General features: G+C 42.1%; 1 protein-coding gene and 1 long non-coding RNA gene across 7 annotated transcripts in view; one reads left to right on the top strand and one right to left on the bottom strand.

Moving 5' to 3' along the window:
* The window catches only part of LOC134564731 (uncharacterized), a 31,242-nt gene extending 20,562 nt beyond the window's left edge, over positions 1-10,680 (top strand). Inside the window, exon 3 of the long non-coding RNA XR_010083622.1 lies at positions 5,942-10,680. This is a non-coding gene — a long non-coding RNA (uncharacterized LOC134564731). The remainder of the gene's footprint in view (positions 1-5,941) is intronic.
* XRCC4 (X-ray repair cross complementing 4) overlaps positions 951-20,601 on the bottom strand; it is a 152,741-nt gene continuing 133,090 nt past the window's right edge. For all 6 annotated transcript variants that reach the window (XM_063423817.1, XM_063423813.1, XM_063423814.1 and 3 more), the window contains one exon: positions 951-1,780. In XM_063423817.1, coding sequence (XP_063279887.1) covers positions 1,675-1,780 — 106 coding nt within the window. In that variant the 3' untranslated portion in view covers positions 951-1,674. The remainder of the gene's footprint in view (positions 1,781-20,601) is intronic.

The following is a 20,601-nucleotide window of genomic DNA, read 5'->3' as shown; positions in this document are numbered from 1 at the left end:
AAACAAACAAAAAAAACCCCAAAAACCCCCCAAACAAACAAACAAACCCAACAAAAACCAAAAAACCAAAAACAAAAACAAAACCCCCAAAAAACCAAAACCAAACCAAAACAAAACAACCCACTCTGACAGAGTTTATTACAAGTGCCAATGGTATGTAATGTTTTCTATTTGCACAACAACATTTTACTATTAGAAACCCAACAGTTTCCTGAAAGTGGGGAGTTTTGTGGGGTGTTCAGCTCCATTTACCTCCATTTTCCGCTGCAGGCACAATCAAGCCAAACTCTGGCACTTTGGGTTAAATCATGGAACATTTTCACTTTAAAACTGAAACCATATACAAGCTTTTGCTGAAAGCATTGTCAGATCAGCACTGGAAGATTTTAAATCAGGCTGTGCCTATGAATGGGTGCATGAATGGTTCTTTTGTGGCCCTGTCACTTCCCAGGCACAATGCCTTTTTAGCAAGGAAAATATTTTGGCCATTCTTATTTTTGCTGTGTGATTTATAATACTGTCCCAAAGCCCTTTGAGAATTTAAATGCTGTAACTGTGTTTTTTCAGAGAGGAATGCTTAAATATAATATTCCCAGATCCCCATGTTCTTGTATGAAGCCTGCAAATATTGACAGGGATGCTTTTAATTCAATATAGGATGGAATTCTGGCAGAATCAGAGCCACTTCAAAAATATCAAGTATTTTACCAAAGAGCTTTGCAACCCATAGAGCACAGAAGATTTCAATGACTGACTTCAGAGGGATTCCTTCTTGCAGAAAGAACCCTTCTGTCTTAAACAGGAATGGATTCAGGCTCTTAAAACTGCAAAGTAGAAACCTGAGGTTCCATATTCAGTCCTTCATTTCAACCACTGAAGGTAAATGCATGTTAACTTTGTCTTTTTGGTGAAGCCTTAAATCTAAATGAATGCATCAGTTTGGGGTAAGACAAGCTCAGGCATTAACACACTTTGGTAACGACTGCCTTAACTCATAACGTGTAACAAATAAAGACAACTTTGATTTATTTTTCAAATGCATTTTATTTTTTGGTTTTTTTAGAAATCGCCTTAAGGAAAAAGCCAAAGTATCAAAAATCACAGTTTTAAACACTGTCGGTTTCCACAGAAAGTTAAAATAGAGTCAATTTTAGTGGCACTTTACTCCCAAAAGCAAGAATACCTTATAATGCAAAGTGCCACAGAGAACCCCTCAGCTAAAAGGACATTCCTTTGTATGCTTTGACTCAGAACAGATCATTCTAAAGTCACACCTGCACCTCAAATAAAGCTGATTTATCCAGACTATGCCTGGGCAGAGCTGGGAAAAGCTGAGTACAGTGGCAGTCTGGAATCACGTTATGCCTGGTGTTTGGGAAATGGTTAATCCTGAACACAATCAGAGGCTGTGAGGATGCAAAAACATATCCACAGTGCTCTCCTTTCCCACATACAAGTGATAAAATGTCTACACAGAGGCTAAATTCAACTTTTAGACCCCCACAAATGGGGTGTAGCAGGCCAAGGGTCTACAAGAACAGGAGAAGCGCAGCACAGAAGAGTTTAGAGCCCCAGAGCAAAGATTTTGGCTTTGCTCTGTAAAATAATGCCTTTTAGTTTATAACTTATCTCTGCTAGAAGCACCAGAGTCTGCATTCTTCAGCCCACTTGTGGCTACATGTCCTTGAAGAGGTCCTCTGGCTCACAGGAGTTTTCCAGGGTTTCCAGATCCCAATCCGGGCAATGCTGCCCCGATGTCTCCTGTGAGGCCAGGCCAGGCCTGGAAACAAAAAGCAGAGGGATGTGAGACAAATCTGGAAACAGAGATAAGTAGTTCTAACATATTTCGGTTTTTTTCAGGTTACATCTAAGAGAAGAGTGGTTTTTGTGAGACAATCACTTGCTGAGCTGGCAGTGGCAAAGCAAGAAGAAGAAATTCAATTTATAAATGTCATTGCTTCAGCTGCTCTGTTAGAGGTTTTTAAAACATCCTGAGAATGACCATTTCATCCCTAATTTCTACATGGAGAGATAGGAAGAACAGTACAGATGCAGAAATCATGCTATGAGACCATGTTCCCTATTTCTGCTCTCTACCAAGACATGATTCCACTAAAAACAGCTCTGCCCTTGTGCCTTGGGAAGCTGATGTATCTTTGTTTCCAAAAAAAAAAGTGGCATTGGCAACAGCTTCTGATCCCTGTAGGAATTACTCTTATAAAGGCTGAATCCAGGAAAAAAAAAGGGGGGGGGGGGGAAGAAAACAACAAAAACAACAAAACAAAACAAAAACAAAAACAAACAAAACCCCAAAAAACAAAACAAAACAAAAAAAAAGACAAAAAAACAGAAAACAAAACAAAAAACCACAAACACAACAAAACAAAACAAACAACCAAAACACCCCACAACTGAATCCTGCAGAGAAACCTTTTTTTTCTGTGAGTTTAGAGGAGATTTATCAATCACAGGGGTGTGTGTTTCCAGTGGCAAGGCATTACAGTGACCAGAATCAGTCACTGGAATTCCAGCATCAGTCACTGACTTAAAAATAAGATGTGTTCTCCTGACTTTGGCTCAGGACCTGGCTGCAGGGAATGGGTATGGGAAACAGGGATCACACTTGGTGTGCTGTACTGCAGGATTTGGGGCTGGCTGAAACTTCACAATGGTTGAGGGTCCATGCCCAAGTTTATTACACTGCTGCAATACTGACAAAAAGGTGAAAAAATCTTGTATTACCCAGGATGGGAAGAGCTAGACAGAAGTGGTGGAGAGTTCTGCCCTCCAGTACTGCCCTGTGAGGACTCAGTGAAATGAAGCATGCAATGAAATCTTAATTTTCAGATTGATTCAAGCATTTGCCTTCAACTGCTCCATGTAGTGAAGTCAATGCTGTTGGTCAAATTCAGCAATTTTCAGAACCAATTTTTTCTGTAATTCCTACTTAGGAATCTCTAGGGAGCAGAAGTGTCTATAAAACACAGCAATTTCAAAAGGGCATCAGCTCTCTAAGACAAGAGGCACTGCATGACTCCCACTTCAAGTTCCTCAGGCCCTAGGAGACTCAGAGCTCTGAGTATTCTGTGTTTCCTCGATCTGGGGAATGAGTTTCATTTCATCCCCGTTGCACCCCAGGGCAATCAGTAAAAGCCCAGTAAATGCTGAGTCTTGGATGTTGCCACTTCCTAAGAGCTTTCCAGCATGCTGAAGGGTTTCCTCACTACTCTCTCTATCACTCCAGCTCTGCAAACCTCTCTAAATTCAATATATTGCTATATATATATATATATATATTCAGATTATGGTAATTACGTCCTCTAAAAGTCTAACAAGCTTTCTCTGACAACTTTTCCAAAACTCTCTTCTTCAGGCCTGAATAAGTTGTGCCAAGCATCTTCTATATTCCTTCTGGCATGCAGTGATACCTAAACAGATATTTGCCTCACCAAAAGTCACTGGGATTAGCTGTGAAACAGACCTGCAGGAATTGGACCCTTCACTCATGATCTCAAAGCATCCCATGTTGCTCTGGTGGCTAGAAATCAACTTATTTAAAAATAAAATACAGGCATCAAGCCCCAACAGAGGGTTATCAGGGTCAATCACTGAAGGCGTGCTGTTCTTTTACATTTTCGGGTTTATCTCCAATGAGAACAACATATGTGAACCACACAGCATGGAGTCACACACTGATCATTTAAATTAATTCTGAAAGGTCTCATTAGCAAATAAATTAGGCTGTGGAGGCCTTTGTGCCACCACGGGATATTTCAGGTATGGTGGTTATGGTGGGTTTTTTTGGAGCATATGCTCATATATTATTCAGGCATAAAAAAATTGAAAGACCTCTGAGACTCCACATTTGTTGGCCATGAGATTTCAGCTGTTCCAGAATTTTCTGATTTGGACAAGGAAAGCCTGACAGGGCTTATGCAGCATCAACAACCATTCCATCCTCCCTGGCTAAAATAACACTTTCCGACACCATCCATGAGACCACATCTTTAAGCCAAGCCACTGTTGAGTTTTCACATTGCACAGTGAGAACTATTAAGCTTCTGTGTCCTTGTAACAACATGGTCCTCATTTAATCTCCAAAAGCTGCAGCACTGTGCCTTTGAATGAATAAACCCAACTCCACTTGCAGAGTGGAAGCATTAGGCTCTTCACACAAAGCTGATCAGAAACCTTATTTTGGTTTTACGGATTGGTGATTCCCACTCGCGCAGCAGCTGCTCACTGAATGCCAACAGCCTTGCTTTGTGCTGTGAAATTATTTTGGATTTCTCAGAGAGGCTGTATTACCAATCCTGATGCATAACTGAGTTAATTTCTTTAAATTGCAGCGAGTTGCACAGCCCTCTCTTGCCAAGAAGCCTGTAAGTAAGGCATTCTTCCTGAAAGTTTGTTCTTCTGTTGGATCTCTTTTTGAAGTCTTGCCTTTTGGTAAACTTAAACTCCATTAACACATCTGGAGAACTGCTGACTATAAGAGATCATTTCATATTTCCTGACATTTAGTTCATAAATTAAGACAGAAGACCAGACCCACAGCTGGTGTGAATCACTGGAGCACTAATAATGTCAGTGGAGCTCTGCTGACTTACACCAGCTGAGATCCTGGCCCCAGATCTGGAAGAAAGTGGTTACATGACTTGATATTTCTTTCCAGAGCTGAGTAGGAGCCGTGAGGAGCAGAAGACATGCAAGGCTCTCCTTACCCAACAGCCCAGGAACTCAGAGCCACTCAGGGCCATGGCTCTACAGAAGCTGCACCAAAAGCCCCTTTATTTTCTGGAAAGGTGAAGTGTCCTTGCACTTTGCTTTGCCTCTAGAGCCAGCCCAGCACACTGTGGTTATGACTCTACCCAAGCCTTTGTCCTTGAGCAACTTTCATGGGATTTGGAGAGAGAAAAAGCCTCGCAAACCAACGTGGATGGAAAGGCTTCCCAAGGAATTTGAGTAATCCAGGATTGCACCCCTGAACGACTGCATTATTTCCCTCCTTTTTTAGTAATTCAAATAATTGGTTCCAACCATGAGCTGGCATTTTACCAAGAGAGGGGTTCTCAGCTCTCACCATCTAACTTCTCAGTGTGTACATCTTTCCCCAGCTTGGTTTAATGGTTTCCTGCTTCATCTGGACATGAATCTTAATGAAGGCTTAATAACATGAGTAGATAATAACAGAGGATAAAATCTGATATACACTTCCTTCAGTATCACAAAAATAGGTCTCAACAGCAGCTTGTAGGCAGAGAATTATTACAGTATTAACACAGTAACCTCTAATTTTTGAGGCCGCTCAAACCCTCACTAAAGTGCATGGCTACAGCTAAAATCTTGGCCTTGAATAACCAATGTCCTGTGGTGCTCTCGGTGCTCCTGGAGAAATCCTGACTGCCCGTGGTTACTGGGCAAAAAGAGGAAAGTTAGCCATAAAAAGAAAAAGAAATTATGTCATGGAGTGGGGGGGGAAAGTCTGTCACATGAAGTGATATATTGAGAACACTCTGTGCACACAGAGCTCTTTAAAATGGAATACTAAAAAAAGTGGGTAGGCTAAATGGGAGCTACATGTGATTAAAAATATGAAGGTATTCCCCCTTAGAGATATGCTAGAGTGACTATAATATAAGGTAAATTATAGAGGAATTTTTCTTTTTAATTCAACGTAGAATGGGAAAAGAATATAAAATGTCTTACATTTTGGCAGTAGCAAGAGTATTCAGCTTCCAGATACAGTTTTTGCTGGCATTTATTCCTAGAAATAATATGAAAGCAGGCCCATATACTTCTAAATTACCCTGCAGAATGTAAATCCCATCAAGTCCTGAAGAACTTGCTGGGTACATTCAACTTCATGACTTGAAATTAGAGTTGTGGGACTTTTCCCTAAGTTAGTGATGAAACTGAGATCTTTTTTTGTCGATTTCAGTCGTCTGAAGAGAGCAGTGGTGTCAGCAATCATCAGAGTCCAATCTGTACCTGGCCCCAAGACAGATCCATAGAAACCGGAGAAAAATATTCAGGATATAGCTGAATAGAACAATTCCTGAGACATCCCTGCCTGGCATTTCCCTAAGCTCAGTGTGCTGACCAAGTCCAGTCGCGGCTGAGGTCATCAGACAGACAATGACAACAACAAGAAGATTAATAATAACAATCATCTTGTTCAATTTCACAGTTAATGAAGAATATTTTCAATGCAGCAACCACAAAGTTAATGTTCAACCAGGGAATCAAATGTTCCTTACTTGGCTTCTACCTCTGGCTGGAGGCCAATCTGCAACTGCACCTGCATCTATCATCACCTCTGCACTGTAGGGCAAGCCTGGAATTCCCTCAATAAAACACAACTAAAAGCAAAACTTCAAAACCCAGGGTGATTCAAAATATTGTCCTCAGCTCCTGCGAGCAATGCTCTTCATTCTCTGGGACTAGAAACCATCAAATGTGGGATGATTTTGTTTTATGCTTGTACAAGTTGTGTGGACTTTTTTAGTTCACATATACTTCGAATCCTCCAGGTGCAGGAAAGTCAACTTGCAATCCCCCAAATATCCTATAACTTGACACACTGCTTGCAGCAGCAGCAAACAAACCTTCTATATTGAGAAGATTTATTTCTTAATGGCTTAGCTTTTAATATCAGATATGATTTCCAATAACTGGTCTAGATCAGGTTTCAACATTTCTATTCATCCACTGCATTTATTTAGTCCTACAAAAAATAAACTTTTTTAGGGACTTACAACATCCTTTGAGTTGCAAATTCCCAATTAACTTCAGCTGGCATTGGTGCAGGTCATAATGTCGAGAGAACATTCTGGTTTAGCAATATAAATACAGCCTTAGATCTTTCCATATGATCAAACATGCTTACAGATGCTTACTAACAAAGATGTACTTAGAAATGTAATAATAGATGTCACTTACAAGGAAAAAGCCTAAACCATGTTTGTTTTAGACAAGTGGCACACATTTCTGTGGCTCATTTCCACTTAAACTCCTTCCTGCTTAAATAAACTAGACCACATGCACTTCGAGGAACACACCAGCACCGCCTTCACTGGGGAAAAAACACAAACCTCTTAATCACAGCTACAAAAGTACAGAGTAAAGGAAAAACTTAGTTTGTTTAGGAATTTTGTCAAGGCCTTTAATAAATCCAGTGCGTTGCAAATCTATTGGCAAATGCTGGGTGACATTTCTCATGGTCATTAAGCACTATTTATCACACATACATTTATATAACACCAGAACTTGCTAAACTATGTCATAATCCTGCTCCAGGCTGTTAGATCATGGTGGTGCTGGGTCTCCCTAACCCTTTCCTGCCCCTCAGATAGATCACAGAGACCTCAGAGGGAAAATAAAAACCCCTGTTTTGATTTCTTGTGTAGGGAATATGTGTCCTGGTGTTCCTCTGTCTTCATCCCTGAAGGGTTGGAGTATGGAGGGATGGGGTTTTCCACCCCAAAATCTGATGATTGCACATGGCAGCTACAGCTGAAAGCCATGCTAAAACAAATAACAACAGTATTAAACTGGAGAAAAATAAGAGTTAGTTTCAAGTTAAATCGGAGCTTGCAGAGCCTCCTGAACCACGGGCTCAGTCTCCAGCTCTCTGGGGCCCACCCTGTGCAGACTGCTGAAGAATAACCCCCACTGCCTCCACAAATTAGCAACATTTAAATTATTCTGAAAGAAAAAATGGAGTAGTTCAGCATGTATATGATGAAAATTTCCCTATCAATACCAGACTGAGGTACTGTGATTTAGGAGAATCCATGGACTCAACCCAAAGAATGTGTTCTAAAAACTCCTATGACTGAATTAAGCACTTTCTTTCTCCCTGCTGAGCAATTTGTACACATACACCTGGGCACCATCAGGAGCCCATTACTGCCCAGATTACCTATTATCCACAGATCTGCTCAGCAGGTTTTGGATCACTCACTTTAATCAGCTTATTGCAGAAAACCACTTTAGATCAGTGGAGCATGTGGATATATCACTCATGTAGGTGTTTTCTAATCACAAAATGCACTTAGACATATAGAGCAGCCGTGAGTTCTAAATAAATCTGGGAGCAGGATTCAATTTACAAGCTAAGGTAGAGCAGATGAAATATAGCAAGCCTTTTCCTCCCCTCTAACAGGTTTTATTGAATATAAAATCGTTTTCAGAACTGTGCTTTCCTCTCTGCTGCCTCTTAACTCCCATTCAACCTTTCCCTGTGTTCCTCCTGACTTCCCCCCAGCCACAGATATGAATTCATTCGTACTTTTCAGAAATGAGATCAAAGCTTTCATAATTAAGATCAAACAATTGCCTACAGTGACACCTGTGAGAGCTGAAGCCTGTTCAAACACACAGGAGGAAAAAAAAAAACCCACACAAAACCCAAAAAGAAGAGGACACAGCATATTTAGACCAAGCACACAAGTTCATTATTTGTTGGGTAAATGCTGCAAAAGAGTCTGGAGAATGAGATTTTTAAGAAAGATTGCACTATCTCCAAATAAACAACAAAACCCCAGCTAAACAAAAGGATGGGACTGGCCCTGTGTGTTTCTTTTGTAAGAATTACTGTAAAATGAGGGGTTTTCTTTTTAATGAGACACTTTGCCTTTTATTCCTGTAAATGGTCAAAATCACAGAAACCAGTGACATCCAGCTGGGATGTCAATCCACATCCAAAGATGGAAAGGAGAGGAGCCCAGAAGGGCCACCAGTCTCTGCATTGGCAATCCACCCTTGTCCTTTTGGGAAAGGAATCAAGACAACTGATGGAGCTACAAGACACAGATTTGAAAGTTCAAATTTTAAACAGAAATTTCTGATTTCGACCTTTCCACAGATCAAGGCACAGCTTCAGAGAGCCCATGCACCTCACATCCCCTCTGCCAGACACTTCTTCTCAGGCTCCAGGCTTTCGGAGACATTGAATCGGGAAATTAATAACGTGTCTTGGATAAAACTTAGGCATTTGAGGATGAACTCTGAGGCTCATCAGGGTCCTCACAGGAAGGTGTGACATTGGTGTCCCACAGCCACTCTGCCCTTCCAGCCTGCTCAGCACCTGCACTGGACACCTGCAGGTTCCATTTGACACGGTGGTAGCTGAAAAAAACACTCAGCAATTTTGTGTTGCACTGAGGTGGAATCAGGACCCTCCTGTGAGGAGGAAAGAGGCTGTGTCAGACAGGCTAAAAAAAGGAAATGAAGGGATGACCCACCAGCTGCCCACAATGTGAGAACAGCTGTCCTTGAATCAACTCAACACTGCCCAGAGCCCCTTGTCCAGGTGCTCTTCCAGCCTCCAGCCCTCAGCAGCTTGGAGGCTCCCCGGGCTGCCTTTGGTGTGTTCAACAACTTTCGGTGCATTTCTCTTTCACAGCATGGCCCTGTGTCCTCTCAAGGTCATGGAAACTTACCAGAGCCTTGAAGACACTCCACACATAATGTATAGCAACAGAAAAAACACAACAGAAAGCATACAATACAATGAAAATGTGACAAAATTGATTAGATACCACTGCACAGTCATTTTCTTTACACAGCTGTCTAAACTGCAGCCCAAGCCAGATTTTTACCTTCAGTTCTGACATATTAGTACACATCTAAAGTATATCCAGAAAATTTTCTTGTACTGCTCTGGCTCAAAGCAGCATCCAAACCACAAACATGATACTTTTAATCCACAGAAAGCCTTGAAAACAGTCCCAGTGCTGCACCATCACTGAAAAATTCAGATAGTTTGCCTTTTTGTTGAGTTCCAGCACAGTGCTGTAAAGGAATTTTTCATCTTACATTAAAAGCTTTAAAAGAAAATGGAACACCATGCAGGTGGGCAAATGGGACCTTACTAGGAGAAGGCAGGTGTCAATCAGAGGAGAATAATCATGGTTCACATATGAAGCAGGTATTGCTGCCTGGGTAAAAAACCCCAGAAATAGCACTGAAAACGCAGCTGTACCTGGATCTTCAGGCACTGGTAACAGGTCCACTCAGTGGTCCCCATGTGATTTTATCCACCCTGTGGTACTGGGAAAAAGGGGAAGGGTAATGCATATTTTTCAAGTGCACCTCCTCTCCTGATGTCTCAATTGCTTTCTTTTGAAAAGAAATTAGAATCAATAGTAGGTTCATGGCCCAAAAGCACAGGGAAGACACTGCTGTTAATTAAGATCATGACAGACTGAGCATTCGGAATCCTAATTCTTTCTGAAATGGTTATCTTTGCAAAGGAGAGAGAGGAATGGAAGGTGAAAGACCAAGACACAGGAATTCCCATCTAAAAGAGCAGATCACAGCCTGAGATAAAATCTCATGTTCAGAATAGGCAGTTCAGATTGTACAGTGATGCAAAAAATTTAAAAGACCTAGTTGTTCAAAGAGTCTTTTTAACATTCCTTTTAAAGCACTATTATAAATAAAAATGGTTGCTTGAAAATTTTCCTAATAAATCTGGCAGAACAAAGATATTCTTGGTATCATTAGGAGAAAAAAAATCAGAATTCAGTCTGAAGCACAGGTTTTCAGTTTGAGCTTAGCTTAACTTCTTGTTAAATAACCAACATTACTTTTAAAATAATTTACCAGCCAGGTTTCCAACCTATTCTACATTTTCATCCTCAGTATTGTTAATTGTGATAAAAATATTCAGGGAAGAGTAACAGAAGCTCATTCTAAACCTGGAGAGAACCAGCAGGAGTCATTACAGCCAGGGTTTGATGCTGTCAAACTGTTGAGTTTCAAGATTTACATAACTCTTTGGCGCCTACACTTTCCCTGTCCTAGAAGGAAAGGAATAAGCTGCTTTCTGATAGGAATGCAAGGAAACAGACCATTTAACTGCAGAACACCACAATACTCTATAAATCACCTACAAAATTATAAATGTGAAGAATAAGTTTGATTTTACTGGTGAAAAAATATGACAAGGGCCTCAAGGCCCTTGGTGGGGTGAGGGTGAGGGAAATTTCAGTGATGTTGTTTCTGATTTCTGTACCTACAGAAAAGGGGAATGTTCAAACCTAAACTACTCCTACCTTTCCCTCACAACAGTCTGATGACCAGACAGGCACATTAACTGACTCTAGTTAATAGCAAGAGCTCAACAGGCAGGAGAAAGAGCTGGAAGACAAGATATAAAGGAAAAAGCCCTCTCATTTGATTACTAAAGCTGTACAAAACCAGAGCAGTAAGCAGTGCTCATGCTTCCAGGCAGAATTTATGTAGTAAGGTGTTTCTCTTCCTGAAAGCATCCTAGACCTGATCCCAGCATTACAAAAATCAGCAGATTCAGAAGGTTTGGAAGTGGACTGGGGCCTTATCAAAAGCACATAGTTCTCCCCAAGGCTTTAAACAGCAGAAAATCATGAAAGGAAATACCTCTTGTAAGATTTCTCTATTGCTGCTTTCAAAAACGAGAGGGGATAAAACCAGCCATCCTCCTTTTGCAGAGAGGGATGAAAAATGGGATAGCATAAACGTCCAGGGCAATCCTTTTGAAGTTTGGATAACAAAAAAAAAAAAAAAAAAGAATGAAGCCTCAGGGGCAGGGGAAGGAAAGTTACTGCTTTATCACATTGAGTCATTCATCTTGAGCACTTCTGTGTGTCTATTACGTGTCAGCAATCGCAAATTAGGCAAGAGGAGTGTGATAAAGCTAGGCATTCCTAGAAAACCTTTCTAGCAGGGTTGCTAGATGCTAGATGCTTAATTCAAAGGAGTGGGTTTTTTCCTTCCAACAGTAGCCTGAAAAGACAAAAACTCCGGTGAAACTGTCTCTGGTGACCAGTCCAGATCGATACGAGGCGAGCAGCTAGAATTAAATCAATAAAGGGAATAATGAACCCAAAGACACCTCCCTTCAAAGCAAAAAACCCAAATGATTCAAATTCCCTCACAGACACTGTCCTGCCTCACCAGGGCTGACTGGCCTCCGCACAGCTCGAAGCTGATGGGCCACTGTGCTGCTGAAAATGCCTTAATGGTGATTAAATACCTGCAGAATGATCAAAAATGGAAGTGTTACAAAGCTGGGTGAAGGAGAGGAAGGCATGGGACTCCTGAGGACCATGCAGAGCAACACAGGTTTGGACAAAAATCTCATTTCTGTAGAGGCTGTTACTGGCGGGGTGAAGGTGGCAGCTGGGGAGGGGCAAGCAGTTGTCACACCACGCCTCACAAAGTTGTTCCTGGCACAGACTTGGCATGGTCACACTGCCCAGGTGTGCCTGGGCTGCCTGTCCCAAAAACACCTATTCTCCCACTATGCCTCTCGGCGCATTTTGTCTATTGCTCCCATCCTCATTGTCTGGCACATCTTGGCGGCAAACCCGAATTGCTGCACTGACAGGAACAGCAGCACAGTAGCTCCCTGGCAGGAACCCAGTGTGGGTGCAAACTGGGAGAAGTTGAAGCCCTGCCAGGTACTGCAGAAGCAGCTCTTGGTGGCAGGAGTGGGTTTTTTAAAAGGTTAAGTACACCACACTCCAGCAGAACCTCCAGTGGATGATGGATCTGTTGCTGCCCTTTCCAAAAGTGAACTCCCTCAATGGAGAAGTGATCTCCAGAGTCACTGAAGGCTTTGCTGAGTTCATATGTTCACAAGTGCCTCTTTGAGCAACAGGAAATGAAGAGAATCTTCTAAGGGAGGGGTGGGGAAATGGGAAGAAAGAAAAAAGAAAAAAATTCAACATGGAAATAAGAATGCTGTGGGTTGATCCCAGCTGGACACCCAAGTGTCTATCAAAGTTGCCCTGTCCCCCTAGTCCTCAGCTGAGGAGGGCAGGGACATCACAGGTGGGCTCTGCTGCTCCTTCTTCCTCAGGGGTTGGACCTATTACATTCCGTCCATACTCCAGTGCGGATCAGTTCTACGGGGTCAGTCCTTCAGGAATTCCCCCAGTCTGGATCCTTTTCCCATTGGGTCAGTCCTTCAGGAGCTGCTCCAGTGTGGGTGCCCCTCAAGGTGACACCACTCCCACCAAACCTGCTCCAGCATGGGCTCCTCTCTCTCCACAGCTCCTGCCAGGACCCTGCTCCAGCAAGGGCTCCCCACAGGGTCACAGCCTCCTTTGAGGAGCCCTGCCCCAGAGTGGGGTCCTGCAGTAGGCTCTGTGCTCCCCAGGCCCCCAGGCACCTCCTCACCTCCTTCCCTGACCTGGGGGCTGCAGGGCTGTGCCTCCCACATATTCCCCTCTCCAGTTGCAGCTGCACAGGTTTTTCTCCCCCAGTCTGCCATCCCAGAGGCAGACTGCTACCACCAAAAACATCACACAGAGAGTCCTGGTAAGGTTGTTGTTAATGCAAAAAGCACAAGTAAGTAATGCATGCCATGTTAATGGCTATATTGCAAGGCCAGTTTGCAACCCTCTCATCCAAGGGAAAATAAAGCAGCCTTCAACAAGAGATTTGGAAACAAACTTTTTTTCCAACACATCTTGAATTCAGTTTGCTAAGTGGCTGCCTGGCCACCCTTGCAGCCTTTGGGCTCAGGCACTTGTCACATCCTGGAGACATTTCTCCATGAGAAATCCAAGGAAATAACTGTGGCCTATGGACCCCCTGAGCTTGTCCCTTAAATGACAAATATTGAAGGAGTTCTGTACAACCAAAGGTGTTCCAGACCTGGCAATCTGACTGTATCTGAAATGGGAGGCCTCTTCTTGAGGAGGAGGAGAAGGAGGAGGAGATGTTCTTCCCAATCCTTGGACAAATCTGTGTCTGTGAAGCTCTGTACATAACAATATACATACAATTATGTATAGGCAGCAGGGGATTGCCTGGCTATGCTTTTCAGCCAAATCAAAGACACACATTAAATATACATCCTCGTTAATTCTAAGAAACATTGGGAAACTAGGGCTTTGGGCACATAAACCAATGACCTAATTACACTCATCCACATACAGCATTTTTCCTACTCCCAACAGATAAAATGCTTAGCAACCCCCACTGCCCTTCCTGAAATTTATTGTGCAATGTTCCTGTCACCAGTGCTGCTCTGGTCTGTCTTAGATGTGATTGTTTCACAGACTAAACCACACACATTGCCAGAGAATCATCGGGTCTCCCTTGAACTTAAATCACAGAGTTTTGGGAAGAGACATGAAAAAAAATGCTTACAAAACAGAATGTTTTGTTCAGCATAACCCTTACATCCCGTAGGAATGAATACTGCAACGCTCCACCTGAAATGTAGATTATACTCCCCTTTTCACCTGAGCTTTTAAAAGTCCTCCCCACCAAAACAAACAAACAAACAAAAAACCAGCCCTTCATCATATCCTTTTAAAACACACCAGGTATACAGCTGGGTTTGGGGATTTGTCTTACATGTGATGGAAAGAGAGGCATTTAGTTTGTATCTTTGCCAGGCAAAATCTACGGCTATTAAGCACCAGTTTATATTTGGTTTTGAAGAGTTTTTGTCAGCAAGGGGAACAGAAGAGTCCTGGGACAGGACAGTGTTTATTTCCAGCTTTTCCAGTTTCTGTCCCACACCTGAACTCCTGTTTCTGGGTGAATACATTGAAAACAGTCTAGGGGGTACATATTAAACCAATAACAGCAAGATAAAAAAAGAGCATTTTCTCAGACAATCATTTTCTTAAAGATAGTTGTTTCTGTACATTGATCACTTAGGCTTGAATTTCTGTGCTGACAGAAACTCACTAACAGAATCTCTCAAAACCAAATGATCAAACATGCCTTTCTCTCTACACTTGGGTGTCAAAGGGGAATTTAATTATTATTAATTTAGGCAAGTCCTCTGATCTGGACAGCCATGGCTTCAAGTTTAATGGAAATTTCCAACAGGTCTACAGTTACCTCAACAAAAGACAAGGAAAAATAACTTCACATATGTTTACCATAGCAATTCATACTTACATGCTATTTCTCAACTTAAACAGTTAATTTTAGAACAGAGAGCAGTCTATCTCGCTTTCTGTCAAGATAAACACTTGTGACATACTGCACACAGAAAATAATCCAAAATGACAGAATTGATTTTGGAAAATGACACTCACTAGCACAGCTAATTATGAGTAATTCCAGGATGGGATTTACCAGATTTGATCTGAACCATAAGCTATTTCTTTGTCTACAGCTCTGTGGAATAATACTTCAATGAGACTGTGGCAGATTTCCACACATTAAAAAAAAACCCCAAACCAACCCCACAACAACCACCCCCCCCCCAAAAAAAAAACCAAAAACCAAAAACCCACCACCTTATTCTAAAGACATAATTATTTCCTCAGAGCAGCCAACAGAGTGTCATTGCACTGATGCCATGGTAATTGATGTCTATTTTTAATTGAGGGGATTATCACTGAAATAAAGACAGATTGCACTTGTAGCTTAGTTGGATTAGTTAATTTTCCATAAAGGCGTCATGATGGTTTTATTTCTTATAGCTTGATTTGCTTTTATAACCAATGCATGTCATAGATTAATTCCTGCCCACAGACAGCCCTCCACTCCTGCCTTCCACCACTGTCCTCCCCTTTGATGCTGCTTTCCACATCACAGCCCTGCTCTGTCTGTGCACAAACAGCTAAACCAGGATTACAAACTCCTCCGACTCCAGACTCTGCCAAGAGAGTGAGAGCCCAGCATGAAGAAGCAGTTTGGGGATCCAAGTTCCTGTTGTCTAATCAGTCCTTTCACCCTGGCCAGGAGGCAGTCGTGCTGTGGTTTTGTGAAAAAACAAAAAAAAACCCGAAACCGCGCCCCCCCCCCCCCAAACCCCATGAATTATATGGCAGCACAATAAACTATCAATTACTGATCCAATTTGCAATGCTGGGAATCAAATCCCAAAGAATCTAAGTGATCAAAGAGGAGTCATAGGTTGCAAATTTTATTGCTGTATTTTTACTGGAACACAGTTTACTCCTCCTAAAATCTTCCGCATTAACACAATACATAGTCTGGAGCTGTTTAAACAAAACCTCATTCCACAATTCCACATTTCAGGGAAATTAGCCAAGTAATAAGACAAAGAGTTTTCTTTAGGGTATTAGAAAAAAAATAGGAAGTTTTGAAAATTTAACTCCTGTCTCTAATGCCTTAAACTATGGAAATCAACCATAGAGCATATATTTTCCTAGATAATGAAAAGTATTTGTAATGGATTTTACAATTAAGTGAATGAAAGCTGCTGCAGGATCTGTTAGGGATTGTCAAACCACTGTAAAGAATTCACTGTTACTGTCAAACCCACCAATAAATTTCTTGTGCATTTAGCCACAGGCATTAGAGAAGAAACAACATTTTACACTGAAAGAAGTCCCCTCATCCAGAAGATAATGACTGAATTTAACTTCAAGAGGGAAACGTGAGGGTAATAAATCAGCCAAGGGGATGCATGTGGCACAATGTACATGAGGCTCTGAAAAAAGCACTTGGTTTTCATTGTTATTTTCCACTCCACATCCCACTGATGCATTGTTAAAGGCACTGGAAGCAGAAAAGGCACAAACTCGTGCCTGTGTTGGCAGGAGTGATGCTGAAATAGATGACTTTATGGAATTTTGCTGCTGCCACCAGCCACAGCTTTCATAGAAGGCACTTCAGAAGGGAAAGAATATTTGGGTGCTTTCCAGCAAAGTTAAGTCTCAGGAGGAATTTAGGCAACACCAGACCATAGCTGTGAAGCAGCATCCCCTGGTAATTCTGACAAGGTTGTGCCTTCCAGCATCTCACCAAGCAATGTTCCTGCCCTGTTGCTGGAGGTAAGGATGGAAAAAAACCTGTTCTTAGGAAACCCAAACAGAATATGAATCAGCAACAACCCACCTGTTTTTTTTTCCTTTGGTTTCTTTGGTTTTTCGAGTGGGTTTGTTTGTTTGTTTTGTGTTGTTCTGGGGTTTTCCCCTGTTCTTTTCTGTCATGGAAAGCCAAAATCTTTTCCTCTTTTTCTTCTCTTCTAGTACTTTATTATTCTTGTGTGTGGTCAGTGGGGTCCCTCATACTAACAGGTCTCAAACTTCCAAGCCTTTTATTACAGCACTCACTTCAAGTCAAGACTTTTTCCAGTAATTCTGCAAAACAGGATCTTGTGCACTGAAGAAAAGAAAAACCAAAAACTAAATACTTCGGACACAATCTCAATCTGATAGTCCTGACTTGACTATCTTGATCCTACTGAAAGAAACACTCCTGGTAGCAGGAACCTGTAGGTTCAAAGAGGTAAAGGCAGTGGGTGTAATAACATAAAGAGCTGCAAATCACAGAATATTTGCGATTGGAAGGTACCTCTGGAGCTTATCCAATCCAACCCCCTGCCCAGCCAGGGTCCCCTGGAGCAGTGACACAGGAATGTGTCCAGCTGGGGTTGGGATGTTCAGGGACATGCAGGGACACTCCAGGCCCTCCCTGGGCAGCTGTTCCAGGGCTCTGCCCCTCCATGGAGAGAAGTTCTTCCTCCTGCTGGGGTGGAACTTGCTGTGGTTTATTTGATGGCCCTTGCTCCTCATCCTGGCACTGGTACCACTGAGCAGAGCCTGGCCCCATCCTCTGGCACCCCTTGGAGATGTTTGTATGGATTGATGGGATCCCCTCTCAGCCTTCCCTTCTCCAGCCTGGCCAGGCCCAGCTCCCACAGTCTATACCCAGCACAGAGATGCTCCAGACCCCAAATCTTCTCATACAACACACAGGAGCTGGGAATCTGACCCGCAGGTCACAGCTCCAGATACGGCTAAAAATCTGAATAATTAATTAAACAGAATGCTCAAATTCAAATAAATAAGCAGCCATCTTTGCAAAATACAGGTAACTGTGCTCTCCTACAAAGACACTGTGGTTGAAACTGAAAAAGTCCTGTAGCACATATCCTCCATGAATATGAACTCTGCACTGGGAGCACTGCAAGGCTCCTGCTCCACAGCCCAAAGATGAGCTTTTCCATCAGAGCAGGTCAGTCCAGCTGAAACTGCTCCTTAATAGGGCTGGGGACATCACTCAGCAAAATAAGTATCCCTTGAACTGGTTGCCTTGGTACCCTTAATGAAATCTCAACTTCCAGCATCTTCAGCTCAGCTCATCTTAGAACATTAAAGCCTGATTGCAAGAGGCATGGGGAAAATGAGGTGATGTCAATGGAAAACATGCCTTTTATCCATATAAATAACTCCTGAGAAAACAAGGTGCTCAACAGTCAGGATGCCCTGACAACTAAGAGCAATTTGCCAGAATTCAGTGTTTGTACATCTATCTATACACAGATCTAGAGCTCCACTGGCATTCCTGCATGCACAAAATAATTAATTTCTATATTTACACTGGTTTTCCATGGTACACATTTAGATGAGGGGTCTTTATTTACCTTACAAAGGACTGTAAAGAGAAAAAAGCTCTGTGGAGTTTTTCAAACTGATCTATTTCCCTTCTCTCATTATTAGTATTTTTGCAGCACTCTGTTAAATTCAGCCAGAGATGCTGCTTCATTTTTTCCTCTAGAAACACTATTTTGCAAGCCAATAAATATAACTGACAATTTCTTAATATATTGTCCAAAAGCTCTTTCTCATTTCTAGTCATCTTTCCTAATCCCATTTCTCATATTACATTTTCTGCTTCACGTTGATACTCTTCAAGCCTTATCAAATGTTTTCTTTGTTGTCCTGTAGCCAGCCTGTAAGTATTTAACCTAAACCCATCCCTCATAAATCCAGGCTCCAAATACCTTTCCTGTGCACTGTGTTCTTCCCTCCATCCCTCCAGCTGTCAATACCTCCCTGCTAACGAGACCTCAGCATCCCCAGTGACAGGAGACCTCTGCTTATTAGACTAAAATTGAATTGGTCTTTATTGCTGTCAAATCAGTATTCCAAATTCATGCTAATTTGCTGTCAGTTACTACTTTTTAAGTCCGTTTTGGCATTGCTGCTTTCCAAGGTTCCCCTCACCCACAGGAATCCGTGGCTCAGATTATTTTTCCCTTGAGAGGCCAGCACTAATTAATGTTTCTAAAATGCTCTTAAAGTGGAAAGCGCTGTATAAATATTAAGTATCCTTATCTGTGAAGGGGAAATGTGCCCCTTTACTATTGTCACATAAACTTCACATCAACACACTCTGTGTACAGTCCTTGGTCACGGGCACTTGATTTCCGACAAAGCACTGCTGACTGGATACAATAATGGGAAATATTTATGTGTAAGCTGTGTACACACAAGAGCTGGGCCCTGCAACGTGAGTGTTGCACACACAAAACACAGCCCAAGCCACTCTGCTGTTTATGTATTGAATGTAAACAGAAACTCAGAACAGTTTGCAGCTTTGCCTGTGTATTTTACACCGATCTTTGCTGTATAAACACTGTCTCACTGAGTTATTGGCTGCCCAGCAAGGCTTGGTGCAGGGGATTGTTCAATATTGAATGAAATGAAGTTTGGTGAGTTCAGGCAGCCTGGATATTAATCATTCAGAAAAACAAAACTAACAAAAAGGCCTTGTGTTTCCACTGCCTAGCATTTCCCATATTTGACTTTACCGGCTGTCATTTCCAATGCTCTGTTCCACAAAGGAGTGGAACATATTTCTGTACACTTTACCACCTTGAAACCATGGCAGATGATGGTATGCATCCTCCACTGCCAGCAGGGTGCCTTCAGGGATTCACAGCTCATGGCTGCTGGATTTATGACACAGAGCACAAGCCTGAGGGGATGATGAGCACGGGTTGGGGGACACAAAGGAAGGAAACCAACCCAGATAATTTGTTAAAGTAGGCATTAAATAGGTTGGCAAAGTTTATTCTCCCAAAAGGCTGCATTCTTGGATCTGGTCCAATAAATCACTTACCACAGAACTCTGAGGAATTATGCCGAGATTTGGAGGTTAAATCTGTGTTTACATATTTTTTTTTCATTTAGATCAGCACAATCAGCACCTATTAGGATTCACCTACCACTTAACCCAGATTTCTTTCTAAATTTTTTTCAATTTTTGATCCAGGAAATGTTGTGATAAATTTTCTGCAAGCATTGCTCCAGAGCAATGGGGATGGCAGATCTTCACTTCCACTGCATTGTTTTCCAACACACCTATTTACTGTGAGGCATTTCACCATATTCCCTCTTTATCTAAACCAGAGTCCCTCTACCAACTTCAGACCAAAGCAGAAAATTAATTTTCTAAAGGTTATAAAACAGCCATTCCATCCAACCACCTGATGCTTTTGCATGCCAGGTTGCATTTGCTGAACTCTCCATGATGATGCTGAGCTCCTGGTGCAAGGTGTATTTCCACTTTCCCCTTCTGCAGGTGGAGGAGGACACACCTGCACCAGGTCTCTCAAACGAAAAAGCCAGCAGGTTGTTTACTTTGGAGATTGTTTGGGCAGCACAGCACACAGCCAAAGCACCCGTCATGCCACCACACGACCAGGAAAAAAAAAAAAAAAAAGCTGTGTTTTGTGTTTGCCTCCCTTATAAAACAGAGAACAGAGCCCTTAACCTCGTATAAAATGTCTAGACTCTGGATAAACAGTCACCAGTGCTGGTGCTGCTGCTGGTTACTGAGTTACCACGGGCACAGAGCTGTACATTAAAGGCAGCCACACTC

Source organism: Prinia subflava, chromosome Z, assembly GCF_021018805.1.
Source record: "Prinia subflava isolate CZ2003 ecotype Zambia chromosome Z, Cam_Psub_1.2, whole genome shotgun sequence".
NCBI classification, from domain to species: Eukaryota; Metazoa; Chordata; class Aves; order Passeriformes; family Cisticolidae; genus Prinia; species Prinia subflava.
This window is presented reverse-complemented; position numbering and strand designations above follow the sequence as displayed.